General features: G+C 40.0%; 2 protein-coding genes across 6 annotated transcripts in view; one reads left to right on the forward strand and one right to left on the reverse strand.

The window, feature by feature from the left end:
* The window catches only part of LOC139750835 (metallophosphoesterase MPPED2), a 378,611-nt gene that overhangs the window by 153,577 nt on the left and 201,306 nt on the right, over positions 1 to 23,728 (forward strand). For all 5 annotated transcript variants that reach the window (XM_071665620.1, XM_071665618.1, XM_071665615.1 and 2 more), the window contains exon 7: positions 3,718 to 3,784. In XM_071665620.1, the coding sequence (XP_071521721.1) occupies positions 3,718 to 3,784 (67 nt within the window). The remainder of the gene's footprint in view (positions 1 to 3,717; positions 3,785 to 23,728) is intronic.
* The window catches only part of LOC139750833 (uncharacterized), a 50,595-nt gene that overhangs the window by 21,460 nt on the left and 5,407 nt on the right, over positions 1 to 23,728 (reverse strand). Inside the window, exons 2-3 of the mRNA XM_071665608.1 lie at positions 7,782 to 7,905; positions 6,363 to 6,429 (exon numbers count right to left, since the gene is read on the reverse strand). Of these exons, the coding sequence (XP_071521709.1) occupies positions 6,363 to 6,429; positions 7,782 to 7,905 (191 nt within the window). The remainder of the gene's footprint in view (positions 1 to 6,362; positions 6,430 to 7,781; positions 7,906 to 23,728) is intronic.

Here is a 23,728-nt window from a genome sequence, read left to right on the forward strand (position 1 = left end):
AGTGAGGTAGCATCAAGAACCGATGATTGAGCCTTAGAGGGAAAAATCCTTACTTGGCACTCTTCTCTGTTCCTTCTTTAGGAAAAGTAAAAGAGGAGGGGAGGATTTCCAGCCCCCAGCTCACCCCTTTTAGTTACCTTCTATTGCATGCAGTGAATACATGGGTTGTATTTTTTCTTTCCTATCCCCAGGGTTATATTTTTTCATGCTCATTCACCTTTTCCCACGTTAACGAGGTAGCGTTAAGAACAGAGGACTGAGCCTTAGGGGGAATATCCTCACTTGGCCCCCTTCTCTGTTCCTTTTTTTTTTAAAGTAAAGAAACGGAGGGGAGGATTTCCAGCCCCCGCTCCCCCCCTCCCATTTTAATTGCCTGCTACAACATGCAGGGAATACATGGGCATGTGAAGCATCTGGGATAAACCATGAAAAGGTATATGGGGCTTGGATGTGGAAAGGAAGCTGTGCTTTCGGTGCATTACACATGACAGCTAGAGATTAAGTGTGAGCGAATGTGGCCTTTTACTGTCTTTTCCTGGCTTTACCTCGCTGTAGGGGGTGGGGGCTATTTCCTGTGAGGCGGGGTAGCGACAGGAATGGATGAAGGCAGCAGGTATGAGTATATACGTGTGTATATATGCATACGTCTGTTTATGTATATGTATGTTTACGATGATATGTATTTCCTGTGTGGCGGGGTAGCGACAGGATGGATGAAAGCAGCAGGTATGAGTATATACGTGTGTATATATGTCTATGTGTGTATACAGTGATATGTACATGTATGTATATGTGCGTGTATGGGTGTTTATGTATGTATATAAGTGTACATGAGTGGTTGGGTTGTTCTTCGTATGTTACCTTGCGCTACCTCGTTGATAAAGGAAACGGCGGTTAAGTATAATAAATAAAAATAAATATGATGTACTGTATATATATATATATATATAAATATATATATATATATATATATATATATATATATATATATATATATATATATATATATACGATTGAAAGAATACTTCCAACGTATTCCCCGAATGTTGTAAAAGGCGTGGGGCTGGAAACCCTCCCCCTCCTTGTATTTAACTTTCTAAATGAGGAAACAGAAGGAGTCATGCGGGGAGTGCTCATCCTCCTCGAAGGCTCAGATTGGGGTGTCTAAATGTGTGTGGATGTAACCAAGATGAGAAAATAGGAGGGTTAGTTTGTTTGAGGAAAGGAACATAAAAGAATTCGTTCAGCAACAGACCATTGGGTCCATTTGAGGCTGTTTGTAATATTAGAAGACATCAGAAATTTATAGATTAGTGTGGTAAATGTTGAGGGCATACATTTAATTCATAGAATAACTTGGTGTTAGTGACTAAGGACGCATGAATTATGTAAGTTGTGGTCTTGAAGTGACTTATTTATCATATATATTCTTTAACGTATCTATAGTTTTCCTTTCAACCTATCCAACTGGTCTATCATTCCATACACAGTAAACCCTCAATTTAACTAAGTGATATGGTAAAGGGGTCTCCATTAATCTCGAAAGTCCCTTAAATTTAATGTAACCGATTTCTCTGCCACATTTAAGTTCACACGTTTACTTATAACTCCTATATTTTAGGGTTTCGTGTCTGGTACGATAGTTGAGCGGTGGGCACCCTGCAGCTAGGGAAAGCTCGCCTGGTAGTTGGAGGCAGCAGTCAGATTGAGATGTAGGTGATGCCACCCCTCTCCTGTGAAAGGGTACTTCTTTATAATAAAAGGAAGACGGGCTACCTGTTTTCATTGCACCTCTTACATGGCGCTGAGTGGGATTCGAACCTACGCGGGAAAATCCAAAGTTATTGCAAGGCTGCTCACCGTCAGATGAAGAGCACCCAAGGAAATCGCCTCAGAAGGGGAAACCAATCTAGACAGCGAGAAGATGGAAGCTCTACAAAAAATGGGGAATCATGGACCGCATCTCCTCGACCCACTTTCCCCAGTCCAATGGACGCGTCGAGGCGGCGGTAAAGGCAGCCAAACGGGTGTTGAAGAGCACAACAGTAAAGCGACTCAGGCTATGCTCCAATATCTCAACACCCCCTAAGAGAAAGGGATAAGTCATTCGCACAGCTGGCTGCAGGGAGACAGTTGGGGGATGATGTCCCGGCGCCCTGGCAACATTATCTGGTAAACAGGCGAAGGAGAGCTACTCTGTGTAGGGTGGCCCAGCATGTAACGGATCTACTTTGACCCACCTGTCCATGGGCACCCCTGTTTGCATGCAGGATATTGCTTGGGTGTGGGACAGGTCAGGCGTAGTAGTGCAGGTGAAGCCGCATAGACAGTACCCAGTAAACTTGGACGGCAGTGGCCGCCTGTCTTTGCGAAACCGACGTTACCTACGCTCCCGTGTTTTGGCGATCGCCACGACACCCGTGGGTCAAAGTGAATACCCATCAGCAGTGGCTCCGTCCCCAATTGTGGCGACGTCCAGCCTCAGGAGACGGCGCCCTCACCGTTGAGACAAAGCTTCGCACACGTGCAAGATTATGTTCGAGGACTTCTGTTAAATGTGAATATACTAATTTATGTCATTTTTGTTCTGATCGCATGTATTGTTGATCACTATATTTTCCCAATATCATGTCGAATTTTAATTTCACCTTTTTTTAAACAAAATGTCACATTTAGTTACCAAAATCTCTTGAGAGGATGTAGTGTTAGTGTATGGAACGATAGTTGGTGGGTAGGCTCCCAGCGGCGTGGGAATACTTCTGCTGTGAAAGGATACTTCTTTATAATAAAGTGAGGCTGTACTACCGGCTTTCACTGCACCTCCTACAATCCATTTTGAATTGTAAGGATTACAAAATTATTTGATAAAGTCACAATTCTGAAATGACGGACTCTATACATGCTGACGGCACGAACTTTGGGCAGACCGAGACCGAAACAAAGCGACCCTATCCCATGCTACCAAAAACTAAGGACGATATAAAATAGGAATAGCGCGGCGTTTGATCTTTTTTAGATAATTAAATCATGGTATTATTATTTGTCCGTTAAATCCGAAATCCGTTGTATCGGAGGACGTTAAATCGAGGGTTTACTGTATATGAGATATATAAAATGTTACCAAATGCAGTGACGAGTTTTTACCAAGAACAAGGTGTGTATGTCAGTAGGAATTGACGGTAAGGGATTCCTGCTGAATATGGATATGCATTAATGGGGAGTGATAACACCATTTTTATGGCCGGGGCGGTGAGGGAGGTGAAAGCAAAAAATAATTTGTGTCCTACTTGTGGGAAAGGGATACCTTGTCTTACGCCTTCTTCTCGTGTTTCCCATCTTCATAAGCTTTTGGTTTTTGCATTTTGTATTTACTTTTCATTTTGAATATAACTTTTAATAGGTAACCTTTCCCCTTGTGGTATTTCGTAATTGTCATGTGTTTTACTCTTAATAATTTCCGTTTTATCCAGTGCTTTCAGAATATCACCAATATTTTGTTCTTGAAACATCTGTGGATTCATTATATATATTCTTGTTAGCCAAATGTTCTCATCACTTTACGTCTTTCCAGTATGTGTTTCATTGTTTTGACACAATTCAAGTTTGTTGCCTGCTGTCTCAAGTCTGTTATATATCTCTTTTCCTTTTGAAATATTCATTAACTTATTTTACAGTGCTAAGCCTTCTTCCCTATAACTTTGCATTTCCTCTAACCAGGTCTAGTAAGCGGTTCAAGAACATATTCGAGGGATTCCCAAGGGAAGATGTTCAGCAGCATTTCAAGGTAAGAATTTGGAAAATTTTCTTGAGAGGGAACTTAGGGAGATATATTATCAACAGGGAAGATAGCTTATAAACAGAGAAAAAAAGATTGCCAAATTGGGTCAGTAATTAAGCTTTTAAAGCAATGGCAATACCACATTAAAGATGAGGGAAAGGAAATGAGTATATTAAAGATGGTGTTGGACTATGACGTTAAGTACTCTTTTGTATTCCTTATTTAACTCATGAATTTGGTGTTATCTTGAGATACAGCAAGAGAAGATTAAGGACATATGATTAACATAAGTTAGTAGCAATTAGTTTTTGTGACAGGAATATCATTCATCTCAGTTATTTTCTTTGCATACCAAGATGGAATTATGTTTCATTAGAAATTTCCAGTGTGAAATTGTGTTGACTTTCTCCACATGTGCATAAATGGGCAAATCCATACATATATCTCTCTTTCCCTTGTGGGTCAGCACTTTCTTTTATCTTGATAATTGTCATGGACTGTTGTATTCCTTAATTATGACCATTAGCTGTAAAGTCTAATGGTTATGAAAGAGGAGACCTCGATTGTAGCCTGTATCATTTATTGTATATGTAATCCTTACATGAGTATTGTTATCATTTGGGTCCTAATTATTTTCCCAATAACATAATTGCAAACATTGCTGATTATGCATGAAGGCCATTTATCCATCACCTTGTGCTTTTCATAAGAAAGGCTGTTGGCAGCTCAAGGGTGCAGTGTTTTCATTCCTGGTTCTTCCTTTACAGTGTTGAGCTGTGAGCCTTTTACTTTCCTGTGATTTCCAAACAGCTACCATCCTTCTTTTTTGTCTGTTTTAGAAGGTAAACTTCTCACCTCATTTTACATGATTTTTAAGATTCACCTGCGTTTGTCCTCAGTAAGGACTATAATCCATGACTTGAGCCTTTGACATTAACTAAATTGAAAGCATAAGTGAATCACTGTAGATCTTTGCAAATTTACCAAATACATATTGGTGAAATTTCAGAGGAATCAGGCACAAAAAATACATTTTTCCAATGCAAAAATATTTTGAAACATTGCATTTAACTCCTTACAGGTTTTGCCATCTATGTCTTTGGGATGTAATAATGTGCTGCCTGACTGTTAGAATATTCAGGATGGATTTACAGAACAGTGTTTTTATGCCAGTATATGTTCATATATATATGATTGTCTCCTTGATTTGTGTGTATACTTGTGAAGGTCACTTTCCCTTAACCTCTGTCTGTCATACAGGATTTTGAATTTCTTAGTGCTAACTTTTAGCATTTACTACTTCATTTTAATTGTTTCTCAAACCCATTTTAATCCAACGTAAGTGTTTTCTCACTTCCTCCCAAATGCTTGTATATAAGTAAATTACCAGTTTGTACAGTAAGAGCTGGAAGTATTAAACTGGTGGGGTCCCATCCCTTGAACTATATAGTCATACAGCTTTTTTTAATTTCTCTGAACTGTTCAGCATTTTCATCTTCAAACTTGGCCTTTTTGATTCCTCCACAGCTCTCTGTAAAAGTATTCATTTGAATTTTATCTAACAAATTTCTTGCTTAATTTGTTACTATGACTTCTATTAATCTTTCTTTGCATCACTGAAAGCATTGCTCGTTGTTGATAATGTCACATAGGTTTAGATACTGAGGATTGTGAGCACATATACAGATATTATTCTCTCTCACAAGGGAGGTAACTTTATGGCTTTCAACCTTTCCCCATAAGCTAGCTTTCATATTTCTGGGAATGTTGCATACATCATACTTTCTCTGTTAGGCCTTCATGCTTTAAGTGATGTGACCAAACTTGAGAGACAGCTTCAAATTTAGGTTTAATACAAATTGCAGATTCGTAGTCTTGTATTTCTTGTGTCATTGTGTGGTATTAAACAGAAGACGGTTTTTCTCCTCAGTAAATATTCCGACATGGTGTTTTGTTGATAGATGGGTATATTACCGAGGTCCAAGTCCCTTTCATACTCAGGTTCATGGAATTAAATTCATGCTAGATTATATTCGTATCAAGGCCTTTTATTTTTTACTGTGTCCCACACTCTTTGCATTTTACTTGGGTTGCACTTTATTATGTCTCAAATCATCACTAGAGTTTGTGAATGTCCCTTTTTATCCTTATTATTTTTTACTTCCTTTTGTCCCCATCATCATCTAGAAACAAAATCAGGTATCAATATAGTCCTTTAAGGGTAAGGTGGATAGACTTGAGAATTATATTCTAAATTGGCCTAACATATTTTGTTAGTAGTTTTGCTTGAGAGGCTCCGCATTTTTGTTCATAGATTTATTTTTTGCTCGTAGAAGTGGTTGCTAAACTTGCAGTTACAACATGAGCTACAGACACTTGTTAATGATGATTTGATCTAGAAAAATGTTTCCTTGTTTAAATTTTGCTTACCCATAAAGTTTTCATATGATCATAACTGTGTATGCAGATGCAAAGCATGAAAATAAAATGAAATGACTCTATGTTTAAAGTACTATGTTGTGTTTTGAGATATAGTGAAGAAGTGAAAGACAGAGAGGGAGGAGGAGGGTAGGAAACCACTTACCTTGATAAAGCAGTCATTGAGGCTAAGATTGTGTCGAATGCTGTTTTGCCATCCCTGTCTGTTGTGCCTGGAATATTAGATAGGTGTTTTAACTGTATCATGCATGACTCCTGTTTCCCCAGAATATGAAATACCCTCCTAACCTAATTACATATATATTATTAGATTTTAATAGGTACCCTTTTTTATTATCATGAAGAATGAACACTGCAGTGTTCTGAAATATACAAGATTTGTGAATGTCTAAGTTCATAAATATTTGCACAGAAGATACTTGCAGTTTTGCTGCACATGCTTTTACGAGACATACAGGCATGAGCATAACATAAACACACTCAAACATAAACACCAGCAACCAAAGACAAGACACAAACACTTCTATATCCTAACACACACCCTCTTCTTAATTCATACATAATATACCTAATACAAAAATATGACCACACATGTACATACATAAGCATGTATATACACACCAAAATAGAATCATTCTCAAATTGACACTTGCACAGATTGGTAGAACCAGACATAAGTGCACATACATGCACACTCAAAGACACACATTTGCATGCATACATAAAAGCAAGCACAAAAAGCATATACACAAATGCACAAACACACAACCGTTGGCTAGAGAAAAGGTCATTGAAGTTTAACTGCAAAATGCAAAGTCATGAAGATAGAAAAAGGATTAAATAGAGCAGACAGTGATTACTGTATGTGGGGAAACAAGTTACAGAAGTTGTATTGTACTTTGTAGGAGATATAGAAGTTTTCTTCACACCAAGTTTGGAACTAAAACACCATGTGAAGAGGATCAAAAAGGAGGTGAACTGTATGTTGAGCTGTCTGAATCTTTCCCAATTTGAGATGTTAAGGAAGATGTATATGATGATACATACAACCAAAGATGAAATTTACAGTAAATGACTTGGTCTTCTCACCTGAGAAGTCACATACAACTGCTAGGAAAGGTTCAAAGAAATGCTAAAGGAATGATACCTGAAATAAGGGTAGTGAATTACATAGAGAAGTGGAAAGCCCATGATTTGCCCACTTTGGAAGAAAATGGGAAAAGGGAAAATGTGATAAACACATATAAGTTTCTTGGAGCTCATGCAGACATGAACCTAGAGATATTATACAAAGCCAGAAGAAAACCCAGAACAAGAGGACATAATTGGAAGTTGGCAAGAATTAAGTAGGGAAGGATGTGAGGAAGCATTTCAACAAAAATGTTGTTAACATAGAGCAAGCTAAACTTAGTCATTGTAATGCAAATAGCAGTGGAAGACTGAAAAGTGTGTATGCTAGAAATGCATGGATAAAGCATGGAGCCCCACAAATAAAACATCCAGTTCCAGTTAATACAAATGGGTAATAGCAAAACTGCAGAGATGCACATATACACTTGTTTACCTGTAGTAAGGGAATCGATCCATAATGAACCTGTAGATGCCTGCTAGTGTCACCTTCTGCTCTGGGGAACTCCTGATGGCCATGGCGATGAGTGCAATATATGAGAAGGGTGGCTTCTGGTGCACTGTGGGGGACAGACATGTACACTTACACACTAGCTTTAAAGTACTCTGGGAAAAATAGAATTATACACATGCGAATTGGCTTTGGTGCACTGTGGGGACAAAAATATACACACACACACACTATCTCTGGTCTATTATGGGAAACATAGACTTGTACAGTAACACACCAGCTCTAGTGCTTTATGGGAACAGAGACTTGTACATTTACACCACAGAGTTTGGTTCTGGGACCATGTACATTTACACCACAGAGTTTGGTTCTGGGACCATTAACCTTCTTGATATATATTTATGACATGCATGAAGGTATGGAATTCTGCTTGAATGTGTTTGAAGATGATGCAAAGGTCAAGAGGGAAGTGAAAAGTGAGAAAGATTGCATCAGCTTGCAAGAAGACCAAAACTGATTCCAAAGTGGGTCTAAACTGTGGTTAATGAAATTCAATCCAAGTAAATGTAAAGTAATGACCATGGGATAAAGTGATGGATGGCATTAGTATGATTATTACCTAACAGGAAATAAGCTTCAGGATTCAGTGTATGAGAGGAGGTTGGGAGTAAATGTCCCCAAACCATTGCCAGAGTCCCATTTTGGAGAATAGTTTAAGGAGGCAAACTGTTTGCTGGCAAATATCAAAACAGCTTTTGAGTATATGGATAATGAAATATTTAGCAAGCTATGCATGTCCTACATATGAGCATGCTTCTCAAGTTTGGTCACCATACCTAAAGAAGCATGAAGAACTTATAGAGAAGGTCCAGAGGAGGGCAACAAAGATGGTACCAGAATTAAGAGAACTAAATTTTAAGAAAAAGATGGCAGCTTTAAATTTACCCACTGTGAAAGAGAAGACTGAGAGATGACCTGATCACAACCTTTATGTTTTAAAAAAGATTAGCGAACTTGATAGCGAGCAGTACTTTGAGAGCTGTAAGGATAGATCAACTAGAGGACATAACATTAAACTAGAAACTTCTAAATAAGGATGTAAAGAAATATACTGTAAGAGTGGTGTATGAATGGAACAGAATGACTGAGGACAGGATAAATGCAAACAGCATTCTTGAATTCAAAAGGTTGTTTTATAGTAGAAAGTGTTCAAGAGATGGGGCCCTTGAGTTTAAAACTCCCTCCTTGTACAGTCTGTACCGTAAAAATAGGTAATTACACACAAACACACACATGGGCCCCCAGGGTGTAGTAGTTGAGAGTTACTTGCCATGAATCTGCACGGCCCAGTTTAGGGTCTGCATGGATTAAAATCCTGAGCACGGCAATTGGCCCACACCTAATCCGGGTGTTCATCCTCCCTTCAGGGCTGGCACCTGGTTTAGGTTGGAAGAGTGTGTGTGTGTGCACATACATACATGGGAGTATAGACATATATAAATATGGGGCTTAGAGTTGGGGCAGTAACACTCTTTACCCAGTACACATAAGTAGCAATCACAGATGGTCATCACAAAGATAGTACCAGAGATTAAGAGAACTAAGCTGCAGGGAAAGTCTGAAGGCTTTAAATTTACCCACCTTGGAAGAGAGAAATGTAAAGGGGTGAACAGATTGACTGGGGACATGTTTACTGCAGATATATAAATTCAAGAGGTTGTATGATAGTAGAGAGTACTCAAGAGTACTCCCTGCCAATATGGTACAGATAGGTAATTACAGACCTCTTAAAATAACGTTCAAGACATCAGTGTAGAAAGACAAAGTGGTAAGGGAGTGGAAATGGTAAACCACTTACCATAAGAAAGTGTGATCTGTAAGGAGCTGGAAAAGTTGATCAGAAAGCAAATGGATGACTTTCTGCAGAGTTGAAGTTACCTAAGTGAGTGGCAACAAGGTTTCAGGGAAAGGAGGTCATGTGTCACAAACCTTTGATTTGTATAAGAGTGGAAGTAAAACCACAAGGAAATGGAAAGTTTAAAGTTTTAAGCACTTTTGTATAACTACATCATGAATTCTGTCTTAGACAAATGGGAAGGCTGGGTAGATGTTTGTATCATGACTGTCAGGAAGCATTTGACACTGTGATGCATTGACGACTGATTTCTGTGAACTGCATCGATGACTGATTTAGAAGCTGGAATACCAGGCAGGAAGAAGGGGGACACTTCTTCATTGGATAGAAGATTATCTTAGTGGAAGGGAACAAAGGACCTATGTCAGAGGAACCTTCTATGAATGGGTGGAGATAACCAATGGAATACCCCTGGGTTCTTTTTTGGGACTGTTGCTCTCCTTGTTCTTTGTGAATAACTTGCCTGAATATGTTTGCAGATGATGCAAAAGTCATGAGGGAAGCGAAAAGCAAGCAGAGTTACATATACCTTCAAGGGGACCTAGACAGACTCGAAAGATGGTCTGATAATGTTTTGATGAAATCCAACTTGAGCAAATGTAAGGCAGTGTGGATGGGTCACAGTGAAAGATCTCACTTTGAGTCTTATCTAGTTGGAAATAAGCCTAAGGATGCAGTGTATGAGAGGGGCTTGGGAGTCAACATCATCACTAACCTGTTACCAGAGTTCCACACGAGGAGAATAATAAAGGAGAACTTTTTTCTGGCAACTATCAAAGTAGCTTTCAAGTATTTGTATAAGGAAATATTCATTAAGCTTTCCATATCCTACATAAGGCAAAAACTAGAAAAAATTCTCAAAGTTTGATCTCTGCACCTAAAGTAGCACAAAGAGCTGTTAGAGAAGGTCCAGAGGAGGGCAACAAAGATGGGACCAGAATTAAGAGATCTAAGTTACGGAAAAAGGCTTAGAGCTTTAAATTTGCCAACTTTGAAAGAGAGAAGAGTAAGGGGTGACTTGATCACATGTTTTTAAGTTTTTAAAACATCGATGACATGGACAGCGAATAATTATTTGGGAGATGTAAGGATAAAGCATTCAGATGGCTAACATGAAATTATGTAAAAAACTTGTTGAAAAGGATGTAAAGTAAGCTATTTTGGTATAGTAGTGGTGAATGAAAGTTATAAAATTACCGAGGACATTGTTGATACCGACAGCATACATATATCTAGGTATAATAGCAGAAAATGCTCAAGAGATAGGTTCTTACGAGGTTACACACAGACACACACACACAGACAAACAATCCAGAATTTTACATAAATTCATCAGGAATGAATTGTCAGTAAAAGACCAGCTAATCATGCTAAGGGATTCGGAAGTAGGAGTGGCAGAGGATTATGTAAGGATATGCGAGGAACTGAAGGACATGTTCAAATGTTTCCCAAGTAGAAAACTCTATTGACCCAACACCAGTGAAACAAAATAGGGAGGAGGTTTTAGATAGCACTGAGATACATAGAAAAGACAACATAATACTAAAGAGTCCTGACCTCATGCAAGGTCCATTCCCCTGGTGTGATTTCACCATATGTATTGAAGATGTGTGCAAATGCATACAGATTTATTGATATAGTGGTCAAGATGCTGCTGGATAAAGGCATAATGCTGAAGTACATATTAGTCTCCATGACTATATCATTAGGCCAGAATAAGGAGTAGACTCTTAAATGGCTTGAAGACTGTATTGGTGGAAAGGAACAAAAGGTGCATGTCAGAGCAACCTTCTTGGAATGGGGTGTGATTACTTGTACAATGCTGCATGTTTCTGTTCCAGGATCAGTAATCTTGATATATGTGAATGACTTGCTAGAAAGTATGAAGTCTAACCCAAGATGTTTGCAAATGCTGCATATCCCATGTTGGAATTGAAAAGTGCATATGATTGCTTCAACTTGCAAGGAGTCCTCAGCACTCCAAAATTGGTCTGGTACATGGTAGATGAATGTATATACAGTCCAGTTAGATGTAAAGTAATGAGGATGGGACACATTCAAAGGCTTCAGTACGAATATTATATAGCGAGAAATAAGGTATTGGAATCTGAGTGAGAGACTAGGAAAGTAGCATTGTACTTAACCTATCACTAGTTTGCATCCTACATAAGGTTGAAATAGAACATGCTTTTCAAGTTTGGTCACCTTACCTAAAGATAAACAGAGGAGGGTGACAGAAATGGCACCAGAATTAAGAAAGCTGAGTTACAGGGAAAGGCTAGAGGCCTTAGATTTGCCCACCATGGAAGAGAGAAGAGTGAGGGATGACCCGATCACAACCTTAAAGTTTTACATCAACTTTATGATATGAATAGCGCACAGTTCTGGGAAAAAGATGTTGAAATAGAACAGTCGGAGGTCGTAACATGAAATTAAAGGTGAAACTTGTTAGAAAGGGTGTAAAAAAGTGCCTTTAAAGTAAAAGACCAGTGGATGAGTGGAATAAAGTGAATGAGAATGTAGTAACTGTAGAGAACATACAGAAGTTTAGATTGTTTGATGATAGAGATGGTTTAAAAGTTGGGTCCCCACGAATATAATACCCTCTCCATACTATTTAGATAGGTAATTATTACGTACAAACACACTTTGGTTCAGGCGGATGTGTGCATACTTATACAAGTAAAGTCATGTTACATATATACAAGAAACGGGGTAGCTTTAGTGAAAACTATTTCCCTGTAACACAATAGTCATCACACACAATAATGTCAGACTGGAGATAATGAATACAAATGCAGATGGACTGGTAGTAAGTGGTAGATGGCTTGATTTCAAGGATCGATTTTAAGAAAATAAACCTAACATGGTTGGAGTAGTGAAGACAAGATCTGGCCTATGTTCAAAGGAATACGTGTTAACGTGGAATAAGAGAGATAAGAGGGAGACTGTTCCTCTTAAGCCTTATATTTCAGGAGATATTTAATGATGGCCCATTCCAACATTACATAAAGGGATGGATAAATGTTGGAAAGAAGAGTATAGTGATATTTATAATTAGGATCCTTGAGAGAGTTTTACTGAACCAGGATAAATATACAAACAATAACGAAGGAATATTCAGAGAGCGTTAGATTAAGAGAATTTAGATTTCCGTTAATACGAAGAGTCGTGGAAGCACAAGTTCCTAGAGCGTATAGAGGAAAAATCTGGTGTCGGTATATCTCTGAGCAGCACACAAGAATCAGATCTTATCTTGACATAGTGCTGGGGATATTGAGAATATTATATATGATACACCAGTTGGAAAAAGTGGTTATGTAACACTGTTTTGATAGAATCGTGGAAACTACACAGAACGAAAGAATTTCTGTGAAAACATAAATTGAGGTGGAGTTTAGCAGCCATACATGACGCAGGTCATTGCAGTAGGAGGCTTTCTGATATTTACATCCGGTAAAAGTAACATGGATACAAAGAGGACTGGAAATAAGAGATTTGTGGCCCAATAAAGGATGGCAAAAGAGCTTTTGAATGTATTGCAATATGGAGTTATTGACGACACTACAGCCAGCCAGCATTTGAAAGGTATAAGAGAGCGAGGAATGAATGAACAGGATAAGAAGGGAGGAACAGAGAAAATGAAAAGTAAATTGTCAAGTAAAAATGGAGGTTAATTAGCAAAGGGATTCATGGGGAAGAATCGTAAAGAGTGGTGTAAAGATGATCGAATGGCAAGTTGAAAAGTGTTTGTCACATTGAAGAGAAAGGCTTGGAAATCTTTGACCTTTTTAGGAAAGACAAAAAATATTTATGGATCTTGACATACATAAGGCACACGATCGTGATGGTTTCTCCATATGTGCTGCAAATGTTTGGAGATGTACTTGTCAGGTCACTTGACAAGTTCAAGTTATTAGCAAAGGGAAGGTAAAGTGTCAAGGGAATGGAAGATGGCAAATGTCATGCATCATTGTTTGCTCAGGTTCAGTACTTAAGAACGTTAATCAGATGTAAAGTTTAATCATAGGGAAGGTAAGCCATATTCCTTGAAATCAAAAGTAAACCAAAGGGTAAATGCTGAACACATTTTATCTGAGATTAAATCAATATTTCATCCCAAAAAGAGAACGGAAAATACTCGTTCAACCGTTTCTTGTGAGATTGACATATAGGTCAATGTAGTATTAGACATACGATTGTTCTGTGCAACTTGTACTTCCAACAGAATATTGATATTTGGTTTCCATTTGTATTTACATGGGGAGAAAGAATACTTCCCACGTATTCCGTGCTTATCGTGGAAGGCGACTGAAAGGGAAGGGAGCAGGGTGCCGGAAATCCTCCCCTCTCATTTTTAGTTTTCCAAAAGAAAGAACAGAGGGGGCCAGGTGAGGATATTCCCTCAAAGGCTCAGTCCTCTGTTCTTAACGCTACCTCGCAAAGGCAGGAAATGCAAATAATATGAATATATATTTATTATTATTATTATATTACTTTGTCGCTGTCTCCCGCGTTAGCGAGGTAGCGCAAGGAAACAGACGAAAGAACGGCCCAACCCACCCACATACACATGTATATACATACACATCCACACACGCAAATACACATACCTATACATCTCAACGTATATATATATATATATATATATATATATATATATATATATATATATATATATATATATATATTAATATATATATTATCCCTGGGGATAGGGGAGAAAGAATACTTCCCACGTATTCCCTGCGTGTCGTAGAAGGCGACTAAAAGGGGAGGGAGCGGGGGTCTGGAAATCCTCCCCTTTCAATTTTTTTTTAATTTTCCAAAAGAAGGAACAGAGAAGGGGGCCAGGTGAGGATATTCCCTCAATGGCCCAGTTGTCTGTTCTTAACGTTACCTCGCTAACGCGGGAAACGGCGAATAGTTTGAAAAAAAAAAAAAAAAAAAAATATATATATATATATATATATATATATATATATATATATATATATATATATATATTAAGAATATATGGTGTAGGAGGCAAGTTGTTAGAAGCAGTGAAAAGTTTTTATCGAGGATGTAAGGCATGTGTACGTGTAGGAAGAGAGGAAAGTGATTGGTTCTCAGTGAATGTAGGTTTGCGGCAGGGGTGTGTGATGTCTCCATGGTTGTTTAATTTGTTTATGGATGGGGTTGTTAGGGAGGTAAATGCAAGAGTTTTGGAAAGAGGGGCAAGTATGAAGTCTGTTGGGGATGAGAGAGCTTGGGAAGTGAGTCAGTTGTTGTTCGCTGATGATACAGCGCTGGTGGCTGATTCATGTGAGAAACTGCAGAAGCTGGTGACTGAGTTTGGTAAAGTGTGTGAAAGAAGAAAGTTAAGAGTAAATGTGAATAAGAGCAAGGTTATTAGGTACAGTAGGGTTGAGGGTCAATTCAATTGGGAGGTGAGTTTGAATGGAGAAAAACTGGAGGAAGTGAAGTGTTTTAGATATCTGGGAGTGGATCTGGCAGCGGATGGAACCATGGAAGCGGAAGTGGATCATAGGGTGGGGGAGGGGGCGAAAATTCTGGGAGCCTTGAAGAATGTGTGGAAGTCGAGAACATTATCTCGGAAAGCAAAAATGGGTATGTTTGAAGGAATAGTGGTTCCAACAATGTTGTATGGTTGCGAGGCGTGGACTATGGATAGAGTTGTGCGCAGGAGGATGGATGTGCTGGAAATGAGATGTTTGAGGACAATGTGTGGTGTGAGGTGGTTTGATCGAGTAAGTAACGTAAGGGTAAGAGAGATGTGTGGAAATAAAAAGCGTGGTTGAGAGAGCAGAAGAGGGTGTTTTGAAATGGTTTGGTCACATGGAGAGAATGGGTGAGGAAAGATTGACCAAGAGGATATATGTGTCGGAGGTGGAGGGAACGAGGAGAAGAGGGAGACCAAATTGGAGGTGGAAAGATGGAGTGAAAAAGATTTTGTGTGATCGGGGCCTGAACATGCAGGAGGGTGAAAGGAGGGCAAAGAATAGAGTGAATTGGAGCGATGTGGTATACCGGGGTTGACGTGCTGTCAGTGGATTGAATCAAGGCATGTGTATGGGGGTGGGTTGGGCCATTTCTTTCGTCTGTTTCCTTGCGCTACCTCGCAAACGCGGGAGACAGCGACAAAGCAAAGCAAAATATATATATATATATATATATATATATATATATATATATATATATATATATATATATATATATATATACACACAGATATATACATATGTACACATGTACATAATTCATACTGTCTGCCTTTATTCATTCCCATCGCCACCTCGCCACACATGAAATAACAACCCCCTCCCCCCCTCATGTGTGCGAGGTAGCGCTAGGAAAAGACAACAAAGGCCACATTCGTTCACACTCAGTCACGAGCTGTCATGTAATAATGCACCGAAACCACAGCTCCCTTTCCACATCCAGGCCCCACAGAACTTTACATGGTTTACCCCAGACGCTTCACATGCCCTGGTTCAATCCATTGACAGCACATCGACCCCGGTATACCACATCGTTCCAATTCACTCTATACCTTGCAAGCCTGTCACCCTCCTGCAGGTTCAGGCCCCGATCACTCAAAATCTATTTCACTCCATCTTTCCACCTCCAGTTTGGTCACCCACTTCTCGTTCCCTCCACCTCTGACACATATATCCTCTTTGTCAATCTTTCCTCACTCCTCTCTCCATGTGACCAAACCATTTCAAAGCACCCTTTTCTGCTCTCTCAACCATGCTCTTTTTATTACTACACATCTCTCTTACCCTATTATTACTTACTCGATCAAACCACCTCACACCACATATTGTCCTCAAACATCTCATTTCCAGCACATCCACCCTCCTCCGCACAACTCTATATATGTATATATATATATATATATATATATATATATATATATATATATATATATATATATATATATATATTTCTTTTCTTTTTCAAACTATTCGCCATTTCCCGCGTTAGCGAGGTAGCATCAAGAACAGAGGACTGGGCCTTTGAGGGAATATCCTCACCTGGCCCCCTTCTCTGTTCCTTCTTTTGGAAAGTTAAAAAAAATGAAAGGGGAGGATTTCCAGCCCCCCGCTCCCTCCCCTTTTAGTCGCCTTCTACGACACGCAGGGAATACGTGGGAAGTATTCTTTCTCCCCTATCCCCAGGGATAATATATATATATATATATATATATATATATATATATATATATATATATATATATATATATATATATATTAAAAAAGAGGGTGACTTTATTGTTGACTGGTTGCTGAGGTTATTTAATGTATGTATGTCTCATAGTGAGGTGCCTGAGGATTGACGGAATGCTTGCATAGTGCCATTGTACAAAGGCAAAGGAGATAAAAGTGAGTGCTCAAATTACAGAGGTATAAGTCTGTTGAGTATTCCTGGGAAATTATATGGGAAGGTATTGATTGAGAGGGTGAAGGCATGTACAGAGCATCAGATTGGGGAAGAGCAGTGTGGTTTCAAAGTGGTAGAGGATGTGTGGATCAGGTGTTTGCTTTGAAGAATGTATGTGAGAAATACTTAGAAAAGCAATTGGATTTGTATGTAGCATTTATGGATCTGGAGAAGGCATATGATAGAGTTGATAGAGATGCTCTGTGGAAGGTATTAAGAATATATGGTGTGGGAGGCAAGTTGTTAGAAGCAATGAAAAGTTTTTATCGAGGATGTAAGGCATGTGTACGTGTAGGAAGAGAGGAAAGTGATTGGTTCTCAGTGAATGTAGGTTTGCGGCAGGGGTGTGTGATGTCTCCATGGTTGTTTAATTTATTTATGGATGGGGTTGTTAGGGAGATGAATGCAAGAGTTTTGGAAAGAGGGGCAAGGATACAGTCTGTTGTGGATGAGAGAGCTTGGGAAGTGGTTATATCCTGGGGATATAACCACTTCCACTAACCACTAACACTCGGTCTCTAGCTGTCAGGTATACTGCACCGACACCACGCTCCCTTTCCACATTCAGGCCCCACAAAACTTTCCATGGTTTACCCCGGACGCTTCACATGCCCTGGTTCAATCCATTGACAGCATGTTGACCCCGGTATACCACATAGTTCCAATTCACTCTATTCCTTGCACGCCTTTCACCCTTCGGCATGTTCAAGCCCCGATTACTGAAAATCTTTTTCATTCCAACTTTCCACCTCCAATTTGGTCTCCCACTATTCCTCGTTCCCTCCACCTCTGACACATATATCCTCTTTGTCAATCTTTTCTCACTCATTCTCTCCATGTGATGAAACCATTTCAAAACACCCTCTTCTTCTCCCTTAACCACACTTTTTATTACCAAACATCTCTCTAACCCTTTCATTACTTACTCGATCAAACCACCTCACACCACACACTGTCCTCAAACATCTCATTTCCAGCACACCCACCCTCCTCCGTACTACTCTATCTATAGCCCACGCCTCGCAACCATATAACATTGTTTGAACCCCTATTCCTTCAAACATACCCATTTTTGCTTTCCAAGATAACGCTCTCGACTTCTACACATTTTTCAACGCTACCAGAACTTTCGCTCACTCCCTCATCCTATGATTCACTTCCGCTTCCATGGATCCATCCGCTGCCAAATCCACTCCCAGATATCTAAAACACTTCACTTCCTCCAGTTTTTCTCCATTCAAACTTACCTCCAAATTGACTTGTCCATCAACCCTACTGTACCAAATGACCTTGCTCTTATTCACATTTACTCTCAGCTTTCTTCTTTCACACACTTTACCAAACTCAGTCACTAGCTTCTGCAGTTTCTCACCCGAATCAGCCACCAGCGCTGTATCATTAGCGAACAGCAACTGACTCACTTCCCAAGCTCTCTCATCCACAACAGACTGTATACTTGCCCCTCTTTCCAAAACTCTTGCATTCACCTCCCTGATAACCCCATCCATAAACAAATTAAACAACCATGGAAACATCACGTACCCCTGCCGCAAACAAACATCCATTGCGAACCTATCACTTTCCTCTCTTCCTACTTCTAAGGACTTTCCTCCCGCACCATATATTCTTAATGCCTTCCAAGAGCATCTCTATCGTATGCCTTCTCGAAATCCATAAATGCTTCATACAAATCCATTTGCTTTTCTAAGTATTTCTCTCATACATTCTTCAAACACCTGATCCTCACATCCTCTACCACTTCTGAAACCACACTGCTCTTCCCCAGTCTGATGCTCTGTACATGCCTTCACCCTCTCAGTCAATATCCTCCCATATAATTTACCAGGAATACGCAACAAACTTATACCTCTGGAATTTGAGCATTCACTTTTATCGCCTTTGCCTTTGTACAATGGCACTATGCAAGCATTCCGCCAATCCTCAGGCGCCTCACAATGAGTCATACATACATTGAATACCCTTACCAACCAGTCAACAATACAGTCACCACCTCTTTTAATAAATTGCACTGCAATACCATCCAAACCCGCTGCCTTGCCGGCTTTCATCTTCCGCAAAGCTTTTACTACCTCTTCTCTGTTTACCAAATCATTCATCCTAACTCTCTCACTTTGCACACCACCTCGACCAAAACACCCTATATCTGCCACTCTATCATCAAATACATTCATCAAACCTTCAAAATACTCACTCCATCTCCATCTCACATCACCACTACTTGTTATCACCTCCCCATTAACCCCCTTCTGATGTTCCCATTTGTTCCCTAGTCTTACGCACTTTATTTACCTCCTTCCAAAACTATCTTTTTATTCTCCCTAAAATTTGATGATACTCTCTCACCCCAACTCTCATTTGCCCTCTTTTTCACCTCTTGCACCCTTCTCTTGACCTTCTGCCTCTTTCTTTTATACATCTCCCAGTCATTTGCATTATTTCCCTGCAAAAATCATCCAAATACCTCTCTCTTCTCATTCACTGATAATCTTACTTCTTCATCCCACCACTCACTACCCCTTCTGATCTGCCCACCTCCCACGCTTCTCATGCCATAAGCATCTTTTGCGCAAGCCATCACTTCTTCCCTAAATACATCCCGTTCCTCCCCCACTCCCCTTACATCCTTTATTCTCACCTTTTTTCATTCTGTACTCAGTCTCTCCTGGTACCTCCTCACACAAGTGTCCTTCTCAAGCTCACTTACTCTCGCCACTCTCTTCACCCCAACATTCTCCCTTCTTTTCTGAAAACCTCTACAAATCTTCACCTTCACCTCCACAAGATAATGATCAGACATCCCTCCAGTTGCACCTCTCAGCACATTAACATCCAAAAGTCTCTCTTTCGTGTGTCTATCAATTAACACGTAATCCAATAACGCTCTCTGGCCATCTCTCCTACTAACATAGGTATACTTATGTATATCTCTCTTTTTAAACCAGGAATTCCCAGTCACCAGTCCTTTTTCAGCACATAAATCTACAAGCTCTTCACCATTTCCATTTACAACACTGAACACCCCATGTACACCAATTATTCCCTCAACTGCCACATTATTCACCTTTGCATTCAAATCACCCATCACTATAACCCGGTCTTCATCAAAACTACTAACACACTCACTCAGCTGCTCCCAAAACACTTGCCTCTCATGATCTTTCTTCTCATGCCCAGGTGCATATGCACCAACAATCACCCATCTCCATCCACTTTCAGTTTTACCCATATCAGTCTAGTTTACTTTCTTGCACTCTAACACATACTCCCACCACTCCTGTTTCAGGAGCAGAGCTATTCCTTCCCTTGCTCTTGTCCTCTCACTAACCCCTGACTTTACTCCCAAGACGTTCCCAAACCACTCTTCCTCTTTACCCTTGAGCTTCGTTTTACTCAGAGCCAAAACATCCAGGTTCCTTTCCTCAAACATACTACCTATCTCTCCTTTTTTCTCATCTTCGTTATATCCACACATTTAGACAGCCCAATCTGAGCCTTCGAGGAGGATGAGCACCTGCCGTGTGACTCCTGTTTCCCCTTTTAGAAAGTTAAAATACAAGGAGGGGAGGGTTTCTAGCCACCCGCTCCCGTCCCCTTTTATCGCCTACGACACGTGAGGAATGCGTGGGAAGTGTTCTTTCTCCCCTATCCCCAGGGATAATATATATATATATATATATATATATATATATATATATATATATATATATATATATATATATATCCCTGGGGATAGGGGAGAAAGAATACTTCCCACGTATTCCCTGCGTGTCGTAGAAGGCGACTAAAAGGGAAGGGAGCGGGGGGCTGGAAATCCTCCCCTCTCGTTGTTTTTTTTTTTTTTTTTTTTTTTTTCCAAAAGAAGGAACAGAGAAGGGGGCCAGGTGAGGGTATTCCCTCAAAGGCCCAGTCCTCTGTTCTTTACGCTACCTCGCTATCGCGGGAAATGGCGAATAGTATGAAAAATATATATATATATATATATATATATATATATATATATATATATATATATATATATATATATATATATATATATGTGTGTGTGTGTGTGTGTATATTTTTTTTTCTTTGTCGCTGTCTCCCGCGTTTGCGAGGTAGCGCAAGGAAACAGACGAAAGAAATGGCCCAACCCACCCCCATACACATGTATATACATACGTCCACACACGCAAATATACATACCTACACAGCTTTCCATGGTTTACCCCAGACGCTTCACATGCCCTGATTCAATCCATTGACAGCACGTCAACCCCGGTATACCACATCGATCCAATTCACTCTATTCCTTGCCCTCCTTTCCCCCTCCTGCATGTTCAGGCCCCGATCACACAAAATCTTTTTCACTCCATCTTTCCACCTCTAATTTGGTCTCCCACTTCTCGTTCCCTCCACCTCCGACACATATATCCTCTTGGTCAATCTTTCCTCACTCATTCTCTCCATGTCCCCAAATCATTTCAAAACACCCTCTTCTGCTCTCTCAACCACGCTCTTTTTATTTCCACACATCTCTCTTACCCTTACGTTACTTACTCGATCAAACCACCTCACACCACACATTGTCCTCAAACATCTCATTTCCAGCACATCCATCCTCCTGCGCACAACTCTATCCATAGCGCACGCCTCGCAACCATACAACATTGTTGGAACCACTATTCCTTCAAATATACCCATTTTTGCTTTCCGAGATAATGTTCTCGACTTCCACACATTCTTCAAGGCTCCCAGAATTTTCGCCCCCTCCCCCACCCTATGATCCACTTCCGCTTCCATGGTTCCATCCGCTGCCAGATCCACTCCCAGATATCTAAAACACTTTACTTCCTCCAGGTTTTCTCCATTCAAACTTACCCCTCAATTGACTTGACCCTCAACCCTACTGTACCTAATAACCTTGTTCTTATTCACATTTACTCTTAACTTTCTTCTTTCACACACTTTACCATACTCAGTCACCAGCTTCTGCAGTTTCTCACATGAATCAGCCACCAGCGCTGTATCATCAGCGAACAACAACTGACTCACTTCCTAAGCTCTCTCATCCCCAACAGACTTCATACTTGCCCCTCTTTCCAAAACTCTTGCATTCACCTCCCTAACAACCCCATCCATAAATAAATTAAACAACCATGGAGACATCACACACCCCTGCCGCAAACCTACATTCACTGAAAACCAATCACTTTCCTCTCTTCCTACACGTAGACATGCATTACATCCTCGATAAAAACTTTTCACTGCTTCTAACAACTTGCCTCCCACACCATATATTCTTAATACCTTCCACAGAGCATCTCTATCAACTCTATCATATGCCTTCTCCAGATCCATAAATGCTACATACAAATCCATTTGCTTTTCTAAGTATTTCTCACATACATTCTTCAAAGCAAACACCTGATCCATACATCCTATACCACTTCTGAAACCACACTGCTCTTCCCTAATCTGATGCTCTGATGATGTGTGTATATATATATATATATATATATATATATATATATATATATATATTTTTTTTTTTTTTTTGCTTTGTCGCTGTCTCCCGCGTTTGCGAGGTAGCGCAAGGAAACAGACGAAAGAAATGGCCCAACCCACCCACATACACATGCCTTGATTCAATCCACTGACAGCACGTCAACCCCGGTATACCACATCGCTCCAATTCACTCTATTCTTTGCCCTCCTTTCACCCTCCTGCATGTTCAGGCCCCGATCACACAAAATCTTTTTCACTCCATCTTTCCACCTCCAATTTGGTCTCCCTCTTCTCCTCGTTCCCTCCACCTCCGACACATATATCCTCTTGGTCAATCTTTCCTCACTCATTCTCTCCATGTGACCAAACCATTTCAAAACACCCTCTTCTGCTCTCTCAACCACGCTCTTTTTATTTCCACACATCTCTCTTACCCTTACGTTACTTACTCGATCAAACCACCTCACACCACACATTGTCCTCAAACATCTCATTTCCAGCACATCCATCCTCCTGCGCACAACTCTATCCATAGTTCACGCCCCGCAACCATACAACATTGTTGGAACCACTATTCCTTCAAACATAGCCATTTTTGCTTTCCGAAATAATGTTCTCGACTTCCACACATTCTTCAAGGCTCCCAGAATTTTCGCCCCCTCCCCCACCCTATGATCCACTTCCGCTTCCATGGTTCCATCCGCTGCCAGATCCACTCCCAGATATCTAAAACACTTCACTTCCTCCAGTTTTTCTCCATTCAAACTCACCTCCCAATTGACTTGACCCTCAACCCTACTGTACCTAATAACCTTGCTCTTATTCACATTTACTCTTAACTTTCTTCTTTCACACACTTTACCAAACTCAGTCACCAGCTTCTGCAGTTTCTCACATGAATCAGCCACCAGCGCTGTATCATCAGCGAACAACAACTGACTCACTTCCCAAGCTCTCTCATCCCCAACAGACTTCATACTTGCCCCTCTTTCCAAAACTCTTGCATTCACCTCCCTAACAACCCCATCCATAAACAAATTAAACAACCATAGAGACATCACA

This window comes from Panulirus ornatus, chromosome 10, assembly GCF_036320965.1.
Source record: "Panulirus ornatus isolate Po-2019 chromosome 10, ASM3632096v1, whole genome shotgun sequence".
Lineage (NCBI taxonomy): Eukaryota > Metazoa > Arthropoda > Malacostraca > Decapoda > Palinuridae > Panulirus > Panulirus ornatus.